The sequence below is a fragment of the Protopterus annectens genome, chromosome 3.part1, assembly GCF_019279795.1.
Source record: "Protopterus annectens isolate FY-2018-M chromosome 3.part1, PAN1.0, whole genome shotgun sequence".
NCBI lineage: Eukaryota > Metazoa > Chordata > Ceratodontiformes > Protopteridae > Protopterus > Protopterus annectens.
This window is the reverse complement of record NC_056732.1, coordinates 1,084,598,902-1,084,617,089: the sequence shown is the minus strand read 5'-3', so window position 1 is coordinate 1,084,617,089 and position 18,188 is coordinate 1,084,598,902. Positions and strand designations below refer to the sequence as shown.

Below are 18,188 nucleotides of genomic sequence, written 5' to 3'. Positions count from 1 at the left end.
GCTTAATTTACTGTTCAGGTGTTGACTTAACTTGTGCCAATGGCAGGTGTGTGTGCAATAGCTGAGGGCTGCCTATGTTGGATGCACACAGTAGACTGCCTATACATGACAATTTACAGGTAGTCTTGTGTGTTTGCCATCCATTTTTACTGTGTGTGCAGGTGGAGAAAGTTGTCAGTCCATAAGGTGCCTACAGTGTCAGTGTGTGTGCTATATGTTCCCTCCTTGCCAAGGCATGGGCATACTGGGCACACCTCCGTCTGCCTACTGGGGCTGGCTCAGGGTGTTCGTGGTCTGAGTACCTCTGTGCCTTGGTAATGGTGGTGGGCTGTGAGGGCCTTCACCATTCTGTCCCTGCTGCAGCTGTTTCCACAGGATCATATTGTGTAGCATGGCACATACTATGAAGATGTGGGCACACATGCCTGGAGAGTACTGCAAGGCTCCACCAGATATGTCCAAGCAATGGAACCGTGATTTCAGCATCCCAAACACACGCTCTATGATGATTCTGGTTTGTGCGTGTGCCTCATTATGGCGTTCCTGCATGGGTGTGTGCGTGTGTGCATTTCTGATAGGAGTCATCATCCACAGTTCCAGTGCATAGCCAGCATCCCCCACCAGGTGGCCATTTGGGATGTCCCCCGTGGCAAATACCTGATACAGCTGTGAGGCATGTCAGATGTGGGAGCCATGATAGCTTCCAGGGCTGACAGCACACACATCCGTGATAATGCCCTGCGCATTGTACATGACCTGGCAGTTGATGGAGGGGTATCCCTTGCGGTTTATGTAGCGCCTACCCTGCTCACCGGGTGGTGACTTGATGTGTATGTGCTTACAGTCTACTGCACCCAGTACCTCCGGGTATTCAGCCACATGGTGGAAGAGATGCATATTGCTGACCAACTCCTCCTGCATTCGGGGGAAGTATATGTGCTCACTGGCATGTGTTAACATGGCATCCAGGAACTGGTGTAGTACCCTGGATGCTGATGCCTGTGAGATCCCTATGATATCCCCAGTTGGTCTTTGAAAAGTATCTGTAGCTAGTATTCTCAGGCTTACACATACCTTTGTATCCACTGGGATGGGTTCCCCTCTGTTTGTTCTGGCTCTGAGGCGTGGCCGACACAGCTCCACAAGTTGCTGTAGGGTGTCCCTGTCCACCCTGTAACACTCTACTATCTCCAGATCATGTAGCCCCTGGTAGGTTACCCTGAGTCTGAACACCCTCCTCCTCCTCTGGTGCCTGAGGTGATCGTGTGCATCATCCTCCATACCACCTTCAGTCTCCAACACATGCTGATGGATCAAAGCTATGGCAGCCCATAACATGTACATACTAAAAGTTCCCCGTCTATATACAGTACTGGTGCAGAGTGTATGGGAATACACAAGTGTGTGTGAGGTGCTTTCACGCTTTATACTATTGTGCTATGGATGCTGCTGATGTCATTGGGTGTGTATGAGCTATTCCAGCTGCAGAGTATCTTAATTATGGGTTTTATAATGAGTACTGCAAGTGTGGGGCCTTTACTGTGGAGTTATGCTTGCCTGACTTGATTAATCTGTTTCCCTTTAATTCACTTTTAAACCTGGATCCCCCCCATTCTCAGGCATGCATCCACCTGCCGTCTTTCTTGTTTTGTACTTTCCCTACCCAGTCATGGCAAAGTGTGTCTTGTAGCTGATATACTGCAAATCGGCTTTGTTCTGCTTTGACACTTTACTGTTTTCTTTGCAGTACAGCCCCTTCCCTTTCCTGTTCTGCAGGTAGCTACTTGCAGCCTTGTTAGCTGTTGTCAATGGCCCACTGTAGGCTCCTAGGTATTAATTAGTCATTTGTACTCCAATTTTCCTGCTGCAGCATTTCCTTATTTCTTTCCTATATCCTTCCTGGTTCAGCTACAGTGCACGCCGCGCAAACCCGTTTACCAGGTTTAAGCGCTTTTTCATCTCCGTTCACATGCATACATGTCTTTTTCTGGTTTTATCATGTAAAAAATAATATTATCTACAAACACAACCAGCTTTTCTTCACTACCATACCAATTATATCCCTGAATTTCTGAGTCCCTTATTTTTTTTGTCAATGGTTCTAAATACCGTGCAAATAAAAAGGGGGAAGAGAACTCCTTCCTGGTTCCTCTGCTCAAACAGAAATTATCAAAGAGGAATCCATCCACTTTAATTTTTGCCTATGATCCCTCATATGTCATCAATCATACAATTTTGTCAGGGAATGCAAATGCTTCCATTGCCCTGTTCTTAATCTCCCAGATTACTCTATCAAATGCTTTCTCTGCACCAAGACTTACCGACGACAGTGGTATTTTCTTACATTCTGCTTCCCTCTTGATCAGCAGTGTTCTGTTAAAGTTGTCAAATAAACTCTCCCTCCAAAAAAAATACACTGATGCATATCTATCAATTTCGGCATCTCCTTTGCCATTATTTTAGCCATTATAGACATAAACATTTTGTTATCATGATTTAGGATTGAAATGAGCCTGCATGAAGCTGGATCTGGTGGATCTTTACCCCTCTTTAGGTATTACAGCTACCACCACTTTCTTACAGGATGTTGGTGATTCCTCTTTTAAAATACTGTTAAACAAAATCTTCCAGATCTTTTACCAGTGTTTTTACCCTACTAGCTGCTAAACGTCCACAGGCATACCATCTATTCCTGGAGACGTTCCTATGGAATGGTTATACATCACCATTTTTATCTTATCTCCTACTATCTTGTTAGTAACTGAGCCTCATCTACCTCTGGCCTTGGTATATTTAATTCTTCCACAAACATTTTTATTTGTACAATTTCTTGATTTCCATACTCTGCTTTATACAAACTTTCATAAAATTTATGAAATATTTCTAGTACCGCTACAGGATCTCTTGTTATAAGCCCCTTAAGCTTGGTGACAACCCTTTCTACTTTCTGTTGCCTGAGTCATTGTGCTAAAAGTTTTTGTGCTCTGGATCTTTTATCAAAAAACAGTTGCTCAACAGCAATATTTCTAAACTCATGCATATTATCGAGGTAATCCATTATCTGTTTTGCATTCTATAATTGCTCATCTTCTTGTTCTGTGAGATTTATCCTATTCAGCAATACTTCAACCTTTGTCAATCCCTCTAATAATTCTTGGTACTTCTTAACCATATCTCTCTTTTATTCCCACCCTGTTTTTAAACTCCACTTTAATTTTATCCATCTCCTTAGCTATATTTTCAGAAGAAATTTCTATTATATCTAATAACTCCCAAATAATTTCCACTACCCATCACTTAAATTCCTCTCTTTTCAACAGATAGGTGGGAAAGCACCAGTGTCTCATTTTTATTTCATTACCCTGCATTTTTATTTTAGTTATACTGGTGTGTGATCTGAAATAGTTATTGGATGTGAATCAAAACTTTCAATTAAATGGAATGTTCTTGTGAAATATATGCTCTGTATAGTCTAGACCAGTTCCTGTATCTTGGGAAATTCACTCCAAACTCCTACTACTGAATTCACATCTTCCATGCCAAATATTTTCATAAATTTCTTCAAACATCTACCCTCCTTTGTTATATTTTACCTTATGGGCCTCCCAGACAGAGCTTCATTGCTGTAAATCAAATACCAGTCCCCACCTATAAGTAATATTCCTTGCTGAAAGCTGATTATTTCCTCTCAGAATGTTCTTAAGCTCCATTATAGCAGTTTTAGGTGAAATTTAAATACATGCCAGTGTAATCCTCCTCCCTTGTCAATAGCCCCTTAGTATTAGAAATCTACCATTATTATATTTTTTCCTTTTCTATCACTACTGTAATAAATAGGACATGTTGGCTAGACAGATATGTGTCTCAGAAAACCCCAATACTCACTAACAGTCTCCCCATCCATTTGAAGCAAAGTCCATCCCTAACCCTGACCAAAGGATGGGAAATCAGAAATGCACCCTGGGTCTGGCCCCACGCCTCTTACCGATACAGATAGTAATGCCCAAACTAATACACTTCACCTGCACATAACCTTTAGAAACTTCCTAACATACCCCCTCCTAATAAACGCCCATGATAAACAGGATAACAATTAGGCTGGATTGTATAGCTAGGCTTACAAAAACCCTGGTGGTCATTAGCCTCCTACATAACTATGACCCTATGAAAACAATTACACCTTACCTTAATATCTTTAGTATATGCAGCAGTCAGTGATAAAAATTCCCACCACTTCACATTTAAAATACCACTGACTGCATCTTTACAAAGCTGCTTTAAAAGATAACATGTAATTTATATCATGCATTTTAATACAAATATTAAAAACAAAAAATATTTTACTTAAAATTACTTTGTCTGCCCCTTCTAAACATTAATGACATAAAGTGGAGTAAATACTTAACAGTCCTTCCACCAGTTTAACACAGTCAATAAAATGTCAGTCTTTCTCAATCATTTCCTCTTACAAAGCCACATTTCAAATGTCTAATCATTTAGCTAATGGGACTGATGCTTTTCAGTCTCTCTAGTTTCACAATGTTACTGGTCTTCTTGCCGGTCATCTCCATCTTCCAAAGTTTCTGGCTTAAATCCACAGTACTTTAGATTCTTCTATTCAGCTTCTGCACTTTTTTCTGTCAATCAAGCATTTTCCTTTGGAACAATGGAAAATGTTTTCACTGGCAAAGTTTCTCTCTATTGGCATGGTTATTTTCAAAAAAATAAGAAGCAGAGACACTGGTACACTATTTGTTAGGTAAACCTTTTTTATTTCCTCCTTAGCCTATTCTGCATTCAAAAATTTATTTAATCCTCCAGGAAATAATATTCTGAAGACAGCTGGAAATGACAGCTTTAATCTCACACCTGCCTCTCAACATTCCCTGACTGCTACAATAAACTTCATTCACTGTTCACCAGGCAGTAGAGAAGCATCATTTTCCACAAACACTCTGCTGTCTTCACTTTTTAATACCTGAATACTTTAAGGGATTTTTTTTTCACAATGGCAGTTTTCACACTGTTCCATCACTGTGCAGCCATCTTGGAAGTCCTGTTCTAGTCACCTTGATGAAGTAAAACATTACACCGTGAGGGGGAAGCTGAGAGGTACCGTTCAAGTACTACAGTATCTAAGAAATCGTACAACTCAAATTATTAACTGTATGACAGTGGGTAGTATAAATTATAATCGGTTCTTACAATGAGAAAATCTATTGATATCTTACTCAGGAAAACAGTGGAGAGAAAGATCAACAAAAGAGTACAGCTAGAGCAAGCTTCTTTCCCTGAAAATGCCTTGAATTTTCTTCAGTTTTCCCAAAAAAAGTCTCATGGCAACTAAAAACAGTAAGTGTTGTGTCACAGGGTTTTCATCAAATACTATTTACTTATATTATATTAAACACTGCCGTACAGTTCACAGCAACACTTTACAAGCACACGCTGCTCTTTCATATGCCACTTGTAGTACCCTGTCACATTATATTAGTATTTTGAGATACTTTTCTACATATAACAGCCACAGCAAATTTAGTATTTTGAGATACTTGTCTACATATAATGACCAGAGTAAATTTTATCAAAGGATGGAAAAGGTCGTTTACAGTGCTTCATGTAGCACACTAATAATTGGCCACCTCATGTGGGTGTGCCATATATACAGTTTCTTTTATAATGGTGTATTACAAATACAAGTAGACAGAGCAGTTTTTAAGTTACAAACGTGAATATATTGACTGCGAGTTTGCCTATTGAGAAATATGTGGAACAAGAAGAGCGCAAAAAAAAAAAAGGTTGCTATGCAGACTTACGCACATGCACTGCTAAATGCGAGTGTGTGCAAGTGCGTGGGAATCCCAGCAGTATTTTTCAGATGAATGACTATAATGCAGTTGTGAGAAAAAAGTACTACAGTACAATCTGCAGTGTGTGTCCACGTGTGTGTTACTGGGGGGAAAAAGATAGATAGCAGACAGTTCTGTGTAATGATCAGCTGAAGCGAGTGTGTCAGTGTGCTGAGGGCAGGAAAAAATCAGCAGACAATATGATGTACATGAAATGAATGTGTTTGTATGTACTTATATTAGAGTGTGGGGGAAGGTAAAGATGAGAGCTAAGACAGAAGTCAAAACTTTGGGGGATGCAACAACTGAGTTGGGGAGGAGATGGTAAAGATAACAAAAGGTCTGGATATGGAGCACAGGGGTGAGTGTTACTGCATGGCTACAAATATTTTGTGTAACTATTAGGCTTGGATGTTCTTACTAAACTCCTGGCCAAGGATAGAGATCACTGTGACACTCAGCCACATCAGCTAGTACTGATAAAAGACTAACACTGTCCCCCATTAAGAATATTTTCCCCAAATATCCTAGAGGAAAATTTGTGACTACCCAGCCAGTCATTTCAACCAATTTTAAAGGTTGCTGCTGAAGTACTCTGCTTCATATATATGGGCAGCCTATTCCAGAAATAAGGGATATATTGGGTTAAGTAGCTGTCATGCAATATTGTGATATTGACGTGATATTATAGGTTTAGATTTCTAGAGATGATTTTTTGCTTTACCACTGCTTGTATCTAAGAGAACCGCGGTGGTGGTGCTGCGGTAGCATTGTCACCTCACAGTAAGACGCTGTCCGGTTCAATTTTCAGCTAAAGCGTCTTCTGCGTGGAGACATGTGTGAATGAAGGTTGTGCGTCAGGCTGGCAAGCCGGTACGTAAAAATCAACTGCCAATCATTAGCGGGCCGGAGTTCCGCTGTGGCGACCCCTAACCGGGAAAAGCTGAAAGACACAAACAAACTGCTTGTATCTAAGAGAAGGAGTTCAAAGAGTCATTCATAGCATGGAGGGCTAAAGTGATACCACCTCTCAAGAGTTTGTATGACACTAAGTAACAGACAGGCTCTCAGCTTACCAGACTAATGGAGGTCTTTTTGGAGAAAAAAAGTTAAGGCTCCCTTGATTTGCTCTGTGCATGCTTGTTTAATGGCTTGTTTCCTCAAGAGTTGAGGTAAACTGGGAAAAGATAGTGAAAAGTGTCAAAATATGCCTGGAATGAGGTACATAGATAAATACAGCAGAAGGAAAAATACACACTGTAAAACAAAAGGTGTAAAAATACAGGAAAAGGTCTGACAGAAAACAGAGAGAAGATGAAGAGAACAAACAGTAAGGTCACAGCAAGATTTATTTCTACTCCCTACTTATTTTCTTCTCTTTGATAATTTAATACCAGTCCACTTGACATCATCATAAAATCTCTACAGAAAACCACATGTTCATACTAAATTGTGTGTTCCTTAACATTCCATCATACTGATGTCATTTTGTTACTGTAATTTCAGACTTTTGTGCTCTTTCTTATCAGCACAGTCACGGCAAAATGTATACTGGACACAACATTACAAATACATACCAGCTGCATGCCAAAGCAGTTACTATAAGCATGTTAGCAAAGAAGACAAGAAAAGTAAAACACCAAAATCGTACCTTCTCGGTTGCAGTTTGGAGAGGGGTTGAGGCTTTATACCCAAGTTGCAGTAACATGGCTTCTGCAGCATTCCGCTTTGCTACTTTCTTACTGGGACCTGTACCTGTGGCTCCTTCATTACCAACTTTGACCTAAGAGGGAATAACACAGCAAATATAAAAGAAATGCAGCAGACCACATCAATCAAGTAGACTGCCTAATATGCTAAGGGAGTGGTAAGGAACAGTTGTGCAAAATCTTACCGTAACAGTAGATATCCTTCTCTTCACTGTTGCAGTACTTTTTATTATAGGGATCTCTCGCCTAAGACAGCCCGTTTGGCCAGTATACTAAAACCTTATGCTCTTGTATGTGCCATATGTCACACACACATGCTCCCCACACAGAACATAGGGCATAAACGTGATGTATGGATGCAGTTACCTAGAAATTAATTGCCCCAATACAGAACAGTCCCCACAAGACAAAGAAGTCCATGCACATCCAGAAAGAGAAAATGCAGAAGAAAAGGGGAGACCCTCAGCCAGAAGGGAATCCTAAACAAAAAAAAATAAACAATAGGGTGTTGGAGGGAGGGAGCAAATACTGCAACAGTGAAGAGAAAGACATCTACTGTTATGGTAAGATTTTACACAACTGTACTACGTTCTCCTATATCACGGTTGCAGTATTCTTTACTATAGGTAGAGTAAAAAAGCTCAGGAAACAGAATGGGAGGTGGAAGGCTGAGAAAAGCCCTTAACAATCCCACAGAAAATGGCTCTAGCAAAACCTGCTATGGTAGTAGAAACCATATCCAACTCATAGTGCTTAGTAAAGGTATGCACTGAAGACCAAGAAGCAGCTTCAAGGATAGAATCAGTGTCCAACCATGTGAAGAAAGCAGCAGAAGAGGCAACAGTCCTAGTGGAAAGATTTGGCATGAAAAGAATAACAAAAATGAATGGCCTTAGATATCCAGGAGGAGATGGTTTGCTTATAAACAGCCAAACCCAAAGTCCTAGGATGAAAATAAACAAAAAGACGGTCTTAGTTTTATCCGAATAGTTCCTGAGCTGTCTGTGCAAATCTAAGGTATGCAAGACCATCTCAGCAGCACAATGAGGAGAAAGGAAAAAGGAATGGAGTTGTACTAACTGATTTAAGGACAACCCATTTACTGCCTTGGGCATAAAAAAAGATTGGTATAAAGGGACTCCCAGCACTTGTGAAAAACTACAAAAGGAGGAATGGCCATAAGGGCCTGAAGCTCAGAAATCCTCTGATCAACTGCCAACAACAAAACAGTTTTCCAGGTACAAAGTTGCAAAGATGCAGAATCTGCAGGCTCATAAGGAGTCCAAGTCAATTTTTCAAAAAAAAAATTTAAGGTCCCAAGGAAGAGGAATAGGTTTCTTTAGTGGCCTAAGATGCAGGGCACCTTTAAGAAATTCTTTGACCTCAAAACGAGAAGTCAAAGAAGGATTCAAGGGCAGACAAGCAGAAACAGCTGACAAATGGGCTTTCACAGAAGAATAGGCCAAGCCAGACTGGAGCAACTCACACAAACAGGACAGGACCAAACAGACCCCCACTGAAAAAAGGTCCTGGTTATCAGCATGGCACCAGACAGAAAATCTTTTCCATTTGTACGTATAAGATTTTCTGGTTGAGAGTTTCCTGGCCTCTTATAAAAACCTGAGCATATCCTCAGAAAAGAGGTGCCTGAAAGGGATCAACACACTATCACTTACAGTGTCAGCTGAAGAGTGGACAAGTGAAAATGGATGAGAGACCCCATGTTCTATGTGAGGAGGTCCAACCAGTGAGGTAACTTGTGGTGATTGCCCCTGGCCAGATGCATTAAGAGGGAGAAACAGTGCTGCCTCTGGAATAGAAGATAGGGAACTCAGTATTCAGAGAGGAGGCATAAAGATCTATCTGAGGAATACCCCACTGATGGACAATGTCCAGAAAAACATCTCTGTGAAGCATCCATTCGTGAGCCTGTGTTTCAGACCTGCTCTACGTTTTGGCCTCTAAATTGTGCTCTGAAGGAAAGTATAATGCCTGGGGGAGTTAACTGCTAATTGAGAACCACCTCCCAGGCCTGAAGAGCCATCCTGCAGAGGAGGTAAGATTTTCTGCCTCCCTGCTTACTGACATACCACATCACTGTAGTGTTGTCTGTGTATATCTTCAAGGGGCCTGGAGAGAACATGGGTTAAAAAGCTTGAAGGGCCATAATCAGAGCTCTCATCTCTTTGATGTTGATATGGTCTGACTTCTGACAGGGGCAGAGACCCTGAACTTTCAGATGACCACATGAAGCCCCCACCCCCACCCCATGTCTGAGGGATCAGTGAACAGTTCTTGAGAAGGGACTGAAGGCTGAAAGGGCAGGCTTAGTTTGAGAGCAAACTGCTGAATCCACTACTCAAACTCCTTTTTTAGACAAGGAAGGTGAAGTACACTAAAACTCAGAGGATGGCAATGCTCTAGCCAAACCAACTTGAGGTACCACTAAAGCTTCCACATATGCAGTCTGGTTAGAGGGAAAATTGGAATAGAAGAGGCCAGAAGAAACTCTCCGGCTGGAAAGGCAGTCAGAGGAAGAAAAGACTGAAAGAAGGCTGTCAATGACAAAATTTTGGCAGTGGAAGAGAAGCCAATATTGGCACAGACTGAATCCTGAATCCCAGATACACATGATCCTGACAGGGAGTCAGGATGGACCTTTGGAAGTTGATAGTGAACCCCAGACTGTGAAGACGAGAGATGGTGAACTACAGATCCTGTAACAGGTGATTAGAAGAAGGTGCCTGAAGCAACAGGCCATCTATATAAAGAAAAATCTGAATGCCTTGGAGCCTGCAGAAAGCAATCACAGGAGCTAGGCATTTTGTGAATACCCTTGGGGCAGTAGCAAGGCCAAACTAAAAAGCAGGGAAGTGAAAATGAGCGGAAGAAATGCAAAAACTCCCTGAAAACAGGGTGAATAGAGATATGAAGTTAAGCATCGTTCAGATCCAAAAACACCAGAAAAGCCTGGGGTAGTAAAACAGGAAACAGGGTTTGAAGAGTAAGAATCCAGAAAGACAGGACCTTGAGAAATGTGTTGAGCAGGGAGAGATCCAGAATAGATCTCCAAGTACTCTCCTTTCCATGAACCAGGAACATCCTTGAGTAAAAACCCTTTCCCAGTTGGGAAGGGGAAACGGGCTGAATGGTTCCTTAGTTCACCAGAGACACTAGGACTTCTGGGAAATGAGGGAGTTACTCTAGCAGAGGTTGAGGAATCTCTGAAAAAGGAGAGAGAGACTTTCACACCATGAAGCAACCTTGACAGATGATAGAAAGAACCCAAGAGTCTGAAGCGATGAGAAGTCAATTTGGAAGACAAAAGGAAAGCCAAGTGGACAAAGGAACATGGTCTAAGTGGAGGGGGGAGGTTTGTCAAAGAGAAGCAGGTTTATCAGATAAAGGAGGCTTCTGGCCCACAGAAGTCCAAGAAGCCTTAGCAGAAGAGGTTCACCTACCACAGTTCCTGCCTTTGGAGACCTGGTGGGGATGTCTGCAGACAAAAGCAGATCTATAAGGATAATTCCTATGGAACTTAGGAATAAGGGAGACAACAATATGTTTAAGGTCCTGCAAGGTTTTGCCTTTTTCTTGAAAAGACTTAAACAGGTCAGCAGCAGCAGTCCCAAAAAGTTGCTTATTACCCAAAGCAGCAACAAACAACTTGGCCTTAACGTCCACAGGCAAAGACTGGAGACGAAGCCAAGAATAACGTCACATGACAGATCCAAAAGCTGCAGCCCTGGAAGAAGCATTAGCAACATCATAACTATTTGCCTTCAGAATCAGGGAGGTCAGAAATAACCTGACAAACCTGAGCAATCAAGGCCGGAGCATATCTGGTCATGTGGGTCTGCTAATTAATAGCCCTAAAAGCCAAAGTAGAAGCAGTGTAAACCTTATCAATCCTCTCCATTGCCCTACTATCCTTATCATAAGGAAAAAGTGTGGAAAAGGGCAAGAGCTTGGATGGTTTGTCAGAAGAGACTGACCCTACAGCAGGATCAGGTGAAGGACACTTAAATAAAAACTGACAATCCTCATGGACCTTACAGAACATATTTGGTTTCTTAGGAATAGGAGAATGAGAATTAAGAGACTTGGAAGCAGCAATGAAAGTGTCTAACAAGGCAGCTAACACAGGAGGAACCACAGAGGGTTTAGGAGTATCCACCTGACACAACTCATAATATCTCCTCTGAATATCAGACACTTGAGAAGAATCCCACTTAAAGTATTCCATCATCCTAGCAATTGTGTCTCCAAAGAACAATTCCTCAAAAGGAGATCAGAGTTAGAAGACTCCACCTCATCAGAGCCATAAACCAAAGGTGAAGCCATCTTTGAATAACAGGACAAGGACCCCTCATCAGACTCTGAATCCTCATCTGAGGAATCCAGTTCACTAGGCCGTTTAGAAGAGGTAGAGGTCCAAGGAGGAGCAGGCACCAAAACACCTTGAGGAGGCTTCAGGGTCATCAAGACAGAAAACAAGCCCCAAATAAACTCTTGCCATTCCCTTTGAGGATCCTTAGGATGGACTAAAACAAGCTTTGTTTTTTGTCTTTGTAAGAATACATTTTATATGATGTACATTTAACAAATTAATTTGACCACAAGCATCAGATCTTGCAGAGACTTTACAACTTTAAGCATTTTGTAATGACTAATTCCTCTAGTATACAGTTTCTGGCTATTCAGCTTAAATAGTTTATGATTATCTTAACTATGTAGCTATGGCTATTCAGCCCTGATGTTAACTCTTCAGTACCAAATGCACCCTGATGCAGCACACTATATTTAAGATGATGAGCTTCTGCCTCCTTCCTGGAAAGATCCTGTATTTACATTTTTTCCATGGATGGGTATAACGAATTTCTGTTTACTGCATTCCATGTCCTTTTATGGTAAAAATCTTGCTTTAGCCTGATCACCAGAACTCCTTAAATGGTTGCATAACACAAAATGGAGGATCTGCCGCTTGGAGCTTATATAAAATGGATGCTGTTAATATGGCAACTATGTATTCCATCATATAACCTTTAACTCTAACATAGTGTGTCTGGCTTAATATTTACAGCTCACTTGTACAGTAGAAGTTTATTTACATTTACACAATCTCTACCAATTTCCCGTTTTGTTATAATGAAAGAAACTAAACTTTTACTATAACTGGATTAACTCTTCTGTTACTATAGCACTGATTTGTTTTGAAACAGCAGAAACATTACTGCTTTGTTTATACAACTTTTTAGGCACTTAAATAGAACTCCTATAAGCATTGTAATGACAATAACAGCAATTATCACAGTGATAATCCATACGGACCATACGGAAAACAGACTAAGTCACTCAAATTCTGTGTTCCATGTTTTTCTTGCCTTTTTGGCTACTACTTGTATTCTTTCTTTGTGTTGTTTAATGAATTATTGCATATCTGGAATGTATGTACAGCATTCTTCCCCTAATAAAGTGCATGTCACTTCCTGTGAGGTTAGTATAAAATCTAGTACCATTCTGTTTTGTAGTGCCATTGTTCTCGTAGCTGCCATTTCTATAGCTATGCTCGCTACTGCCCCATATGTATGTTGAATTAGCTAAGATTTCTAATAGTTTGATAATTTTCTTAATTCCCAGATTGCCTTGGGTGCTCCATAAAAATGGGAAAATTTCTGCTTCCAATATTACATCATCTCCTAAATCCAAATTACTAAGCCCTTTCATGGCCGCTTGGTTTACATCATATACACTCAAGGACTGATCTAGATTTCCTATTGCATTACTAAGATCTCTTGCATTTCTAAACTTGCCTTTTGGTAATTTATTAGTTATTCTCATAAAGGGTATAGTCATTCCCCCAAAACAACTTCCATCCCAATTTTATGGTAGCCACTTATATGATTTGTCTCCACAGATAAAATATGGCCCTTCATCTAATGCTATTGTATACGAATTTGAATTATTATTACTTGCTATTGGTTGCAAAAACACATCAGAATTGTTTAAATCTTTACTGGTGCTAGATTTTTCTTTACCGCTATTTGATTCATTTAAAAATACCCAAGTCTGTTTTGAAAAGATGTCAGTCCAACTTCATGTCACTGGACAACTGTGCCAGTCCACATGATGGAAAAAGGTGCCATTTACTCTCCCACTTGTTTGATTTCCTAAGGCCTCTAAAGGTACTGTGACATTTATTATTCTGCATGCTCTTACCACCGTGATGTTGTAAATACTGCATCCTACCTTTTTTAATCCATTATGTTAAAGGCATACTAAACCCTTTTGTCTGTATCCCAGCTGCAGTGCTACACTTTTGTTTATTTGTTTTACTACACCTCATATTTCATTTAAAAGCATTCTTCATGTCTCGGAACTATTTAACAGAATTGCTCTTAATGCTATGCTAATCTTCTATGTGCACTTGGTATTAGCATACATACCCAACAATTAGCTTGGTTACTAATAATGGCATAAAGAAATTGCAACAGTGTAAATGTATTGAACTGTGGCACTCAATATTTATTTGTCTTTTTTTGTTCTTTTTTGTATTGCAGGTACCTATATGTATATACATATGTACATTAATGCTCGTATTCCTAGTCAATTTTCCACTTTGACCTTTTTATTGCAGCTTGTACACTGATCAATTGCTTTCTCCTCCTGTTTCTCTCTGATTTTGGAACCCTAAAAAGATGTCTTGTTGCCATCTGAAAAAGACAAATGACAGAATGTCATTATTTGTCTTTTTGCTACCCCGCATTATTCCCCCGTTTTTCTTTTATTACTTTACACTGGTCTCTATAGACTACTATAAATTCTTTCTTTCTTGTTTGCTTTAACACTTTGTACACCAGTGGCCCCACCTGATCCTCTACTGTATACAATCCTTCCCAATTACTGTCCCAAGGCCCTGCTTTTAAAAATGTTTTAACCATTACCTTTTGCCCTTCATTTAGGAGTCCCTCTGTTCCATCTTTGAGTATATATTTCCAAAGATGATAATCCTGTTCTCTAGCTATTTCTTGATGTGTTTTCTGTATGTCTTTTAGCGATTTTTATGCTGTGCTATTTCTAGCACAGATCTTGATACTGATACTTCTGGATCCCAAGGAAAGCTCAGTGACTTGTTCCTTCCTGTCATCACTTGAACGGGTGATATTCTGGACATAAAATTGGGCAATGCTTGAACCCCCATTAATATTCCCGGTAAGTGCTGCACCCAGTTATTACCCTTTTCTAAGCATGCTTTTTTAATACACTCTTTTAAGGTTGTGCTCATTCTTTCTACAATTCCATTAGATTGAGGGTGATATGGTGCATGAAATCTTGGCTGAATTCTGAAGAGATTGCACATCTTTTTTCATTACTTTGCTGGCAAGTTGAGGAGCTTTACCTCACTTAATTACTCTTGGCCATGCCCACTGAATGAAGATATTTGTCCGTAATGCCTGTCCAGTCATTTTTTTCTGTACTATTCTTTGTGGGTATTGCTTCTACCCATTTACAAAACACATCTACTAAAACCAGTAGATATTGATACCATCCTTTGGCCAGTGGCAATGGCCCTGCATAATCAATTTGAACCATCTGAGATTGGAGCTCATTTTAACTGCAGTCTTTTGACTGTAGAATTTGACTGCAGACAGACAATACACTCATCCTGCACATTTTGGCATATTTTCTTTAACTGAGGATGGCAATATTTTTCTTTTACTACGGGCCATAATTTTGAATGTCCCATATGTCCCCAATTTTGATGGCTGTATTTTACTAGCCAGAGGTTTGGGGTCATATGGTAAACAGATCCTTTTTGTGTTTTAAAGACATGGTATTCACGTCCTCCTGAGTTTCATGTTTTTCACATAGTGCCATTTCCTCAACAATTCCCTGTGTTTTTTGTATTTTTTCTAAATCTATTTCTGTTTGCATTGACTCCACCAACAAAACTTCTCTGTTACTGTACACAGGGACCTTTTACTTCCTCTGGGTATAATTCATACCAATTCTCTGCCACTTCTTTTGCATAAAAATTGGCATGATTGTTTCCCACATTATGTTCTGTCACATTTTTTTTTTATGTGCCTTTACTTTTCCTATTGTAAGGCTTCCTTTCCGTTTGTTACTTTCTTCCCACAGTTTTTACATAATTTCTGCATGTTTGAGAGGTTTAACTGCACTGTCTATGATAACTTAACTTCCCAATATGGTCAGATGTTTTTTTTAAAGAAATGACCACATAAACACTATCACTAATGATACTGACTGGCCTCTAATTCTTTACTACATATAGGACTGCCACTAGTTCTGCTCTCTGGGCTGAATGCACCGTGGAAGTTTTATTTGCATAACCGTGGTTTCCCATTCTGAATCATATATGGCAAACCCTGCATAGTATTTTAAATTTTTCCAGTACCTAGTTCCATCCATGTATACCATCGGAAGATGTTTATCAAATTCTGCTTTGAAGGGTGAGGCTTCTATTCCATCCAAATCCAACAAGCAGTCATGTGCTTTTTCGTGATACAGCACTAGCCTGGTTAAGTAATACTTGTCTCCCACCTGTATGCACACTGCCCTGGTCTGGAACAAAGTTAGCCATTTTAAAAACACTGATTGCCTAATCCCTTCAGTTATTTTTGGCACTTCTGCTATATATAAGTGTTTTGAATGACTGGTGTTGAATTTGTACTATTACATTAGAGAATTGTGTGATATATTCCATATATTTTAGACCCTAATACATGACCAAAAACTGCTGAATGCACAGATGATACCCTGGTGGTAGGCTGCGACTACAAAAGGTCACCAGCCATAATTTGTTTTCTATTCCCTTTTCTCACCCTATGGGCCATTCTTGAAGTAATATCATTGAAATGGTATCAGGTCCTGCTGCTGCCTGTAGGAAAAACAGCACTTCAGTGTTTGGATTTATTAACTGTGTTGCCAGTGCTAGCCTTTGTTTTTAGCATTTTGAAAGCAAGGGGTTCCTGGCACGACCATTCTAGCTTCTTGTTATCCTTCTGTTTACCCAGTATTTCATACAGAAGTGTTGCTACTGCTGCATAGTCCTTTATAAACTCACTGTTATAATTCATTAATCTCATTTATGTAGGTCATCAGGCGTACCTGGCAATGGCATTTGTAAAATTCCTGTTACTCATTCATTATATTGCATTTTCTATTTGGTCCTATAACTACTCCCAGAAATTTGACTTCTGGATGTAAAAACTGAACCTTTGCCTTACTTACTTTAAATAACTTGCCTTGTAATAACTGGAAGACTTTTCTCACCAGTTCTAAATGTTCTTCAGTGGTTTCTGATTGTATCAGTATATCATTAATATAATGTAGGACATTGTCTCCTTCTCATATTTATCCAACATTCTCATCAATGTCTGATGAAATACTTTCGGGTTATTCTGAAAGCCCTGTAGCAACCTGCACATGACATACTGCTGATTGTTGTATGTGAAAGCAAATCACTGTTTATCTTTTTCTTGCAACGGTATTGCAAAAAAAATAATTAGCCAAATCTATAACTGTGAACCACTGCCTTGTAGCCTTTATTCTGGCTGATAACTCAGTTGTACGTGGAAGTGTATGTGCCCTAGGCATGGTGTGTTTATTTGTTTGTTTATTAGTCTTAAATCCAAGACTAATAAATAACTTCCATCCTTTTTCTTTACTGGCCATATTGGTGAGTTTGGGCTCTCTTCCTTTTGTATTATGCCTGTCTGTTACCATTCATTTATGCATTTTTGCACGTCTGCCTGTGCTTCTGCTTGAATGGGGTACTGCTTCTGGAAAGGTGGTATTACACCTCTGTCCACTCCTACCTTTACGGTCACTGCCACCTAGCTGTAATCAGTTTTGCTTTGTGCCCACAATTTGGGAAAACACCTATTTACATCATGCCAAATTTCATCCTCCTCTTTTGATGACAAGTTATCACCTCTGACCTTTGTTATTTTATGTACCTGTGCTACATTAATATCCAGGCACATGGGCTCTCGTCCTGTTCCTGCCTGTCAAATTATTTGATTGTTAAAATCTACAACTGTTCCCAACTGTGACAATATATCCATGCCTAGGATAGCAGCTCAACAGCTAGAATGTAGAAGAAACAAAGCCTGAATTTGTATTTGCTGTTCTGTACCAAATGCTATATCCACTTTTTTACTGGCTGCTGCCATTATATTCTGAAATTATTTATTTATTTATTTTTTATTGTGATCAATTTGCAGCTGCCTATTTTTAAATGATAATGCTTTGCTAGTATCTAACAACACTCTGTTCCCCTGTTGCCTTTCCACCCAATTTTTTATTCATGGTGTCCTATCATCCCACAAAGTAAAAGGCATTAATGGGGGTATGTTTTGGTGCTGGTGGAGGCGCATCCCTAGCATTTAATGTGCTCTAGTTTAGGTTTGATCAGCTGTGTATGTGCCTGAATTTCTGCTACAGCTGCCTCTCTTTCTTTTTTCTGTAATTCCTTATCAACATATATACTTTTGTGAATTTCTGGAAATTTTTGTTTTTCCTGTATTTCTGGTTCTGGCACCGATGAGACACAATGGTGACAGGCCCAGTGGAGCTGAATATTCTGGAATTACCTGTGAATTAT

At 39.9% G+C, this 18,188-nt stretch overlaps 1 protein-coding gene across 1 annotated transcript in view; it reads right to left on the bottom strand.

The window, feature by feature from the left end:
• The window catches only part of STAU2 (staufen double-stranded RNA binding protein 2), a 3,898,627-nt gene that overhangs the window by 1,385,048 nt on the left and 2,495,391 nt on the right, over positions 1-18,188 (bottom strand). The window contains exon 11 of the mRNA XM_044067226.1: positions 7,501-7,632. Coding sequence (XP_043923161.1) covers positions 7,501-7,632 — 132 coding nt within the window. The remainder of the gene's footprint in view (positions 1-7,500; positions 7,633-18,188) is intronic.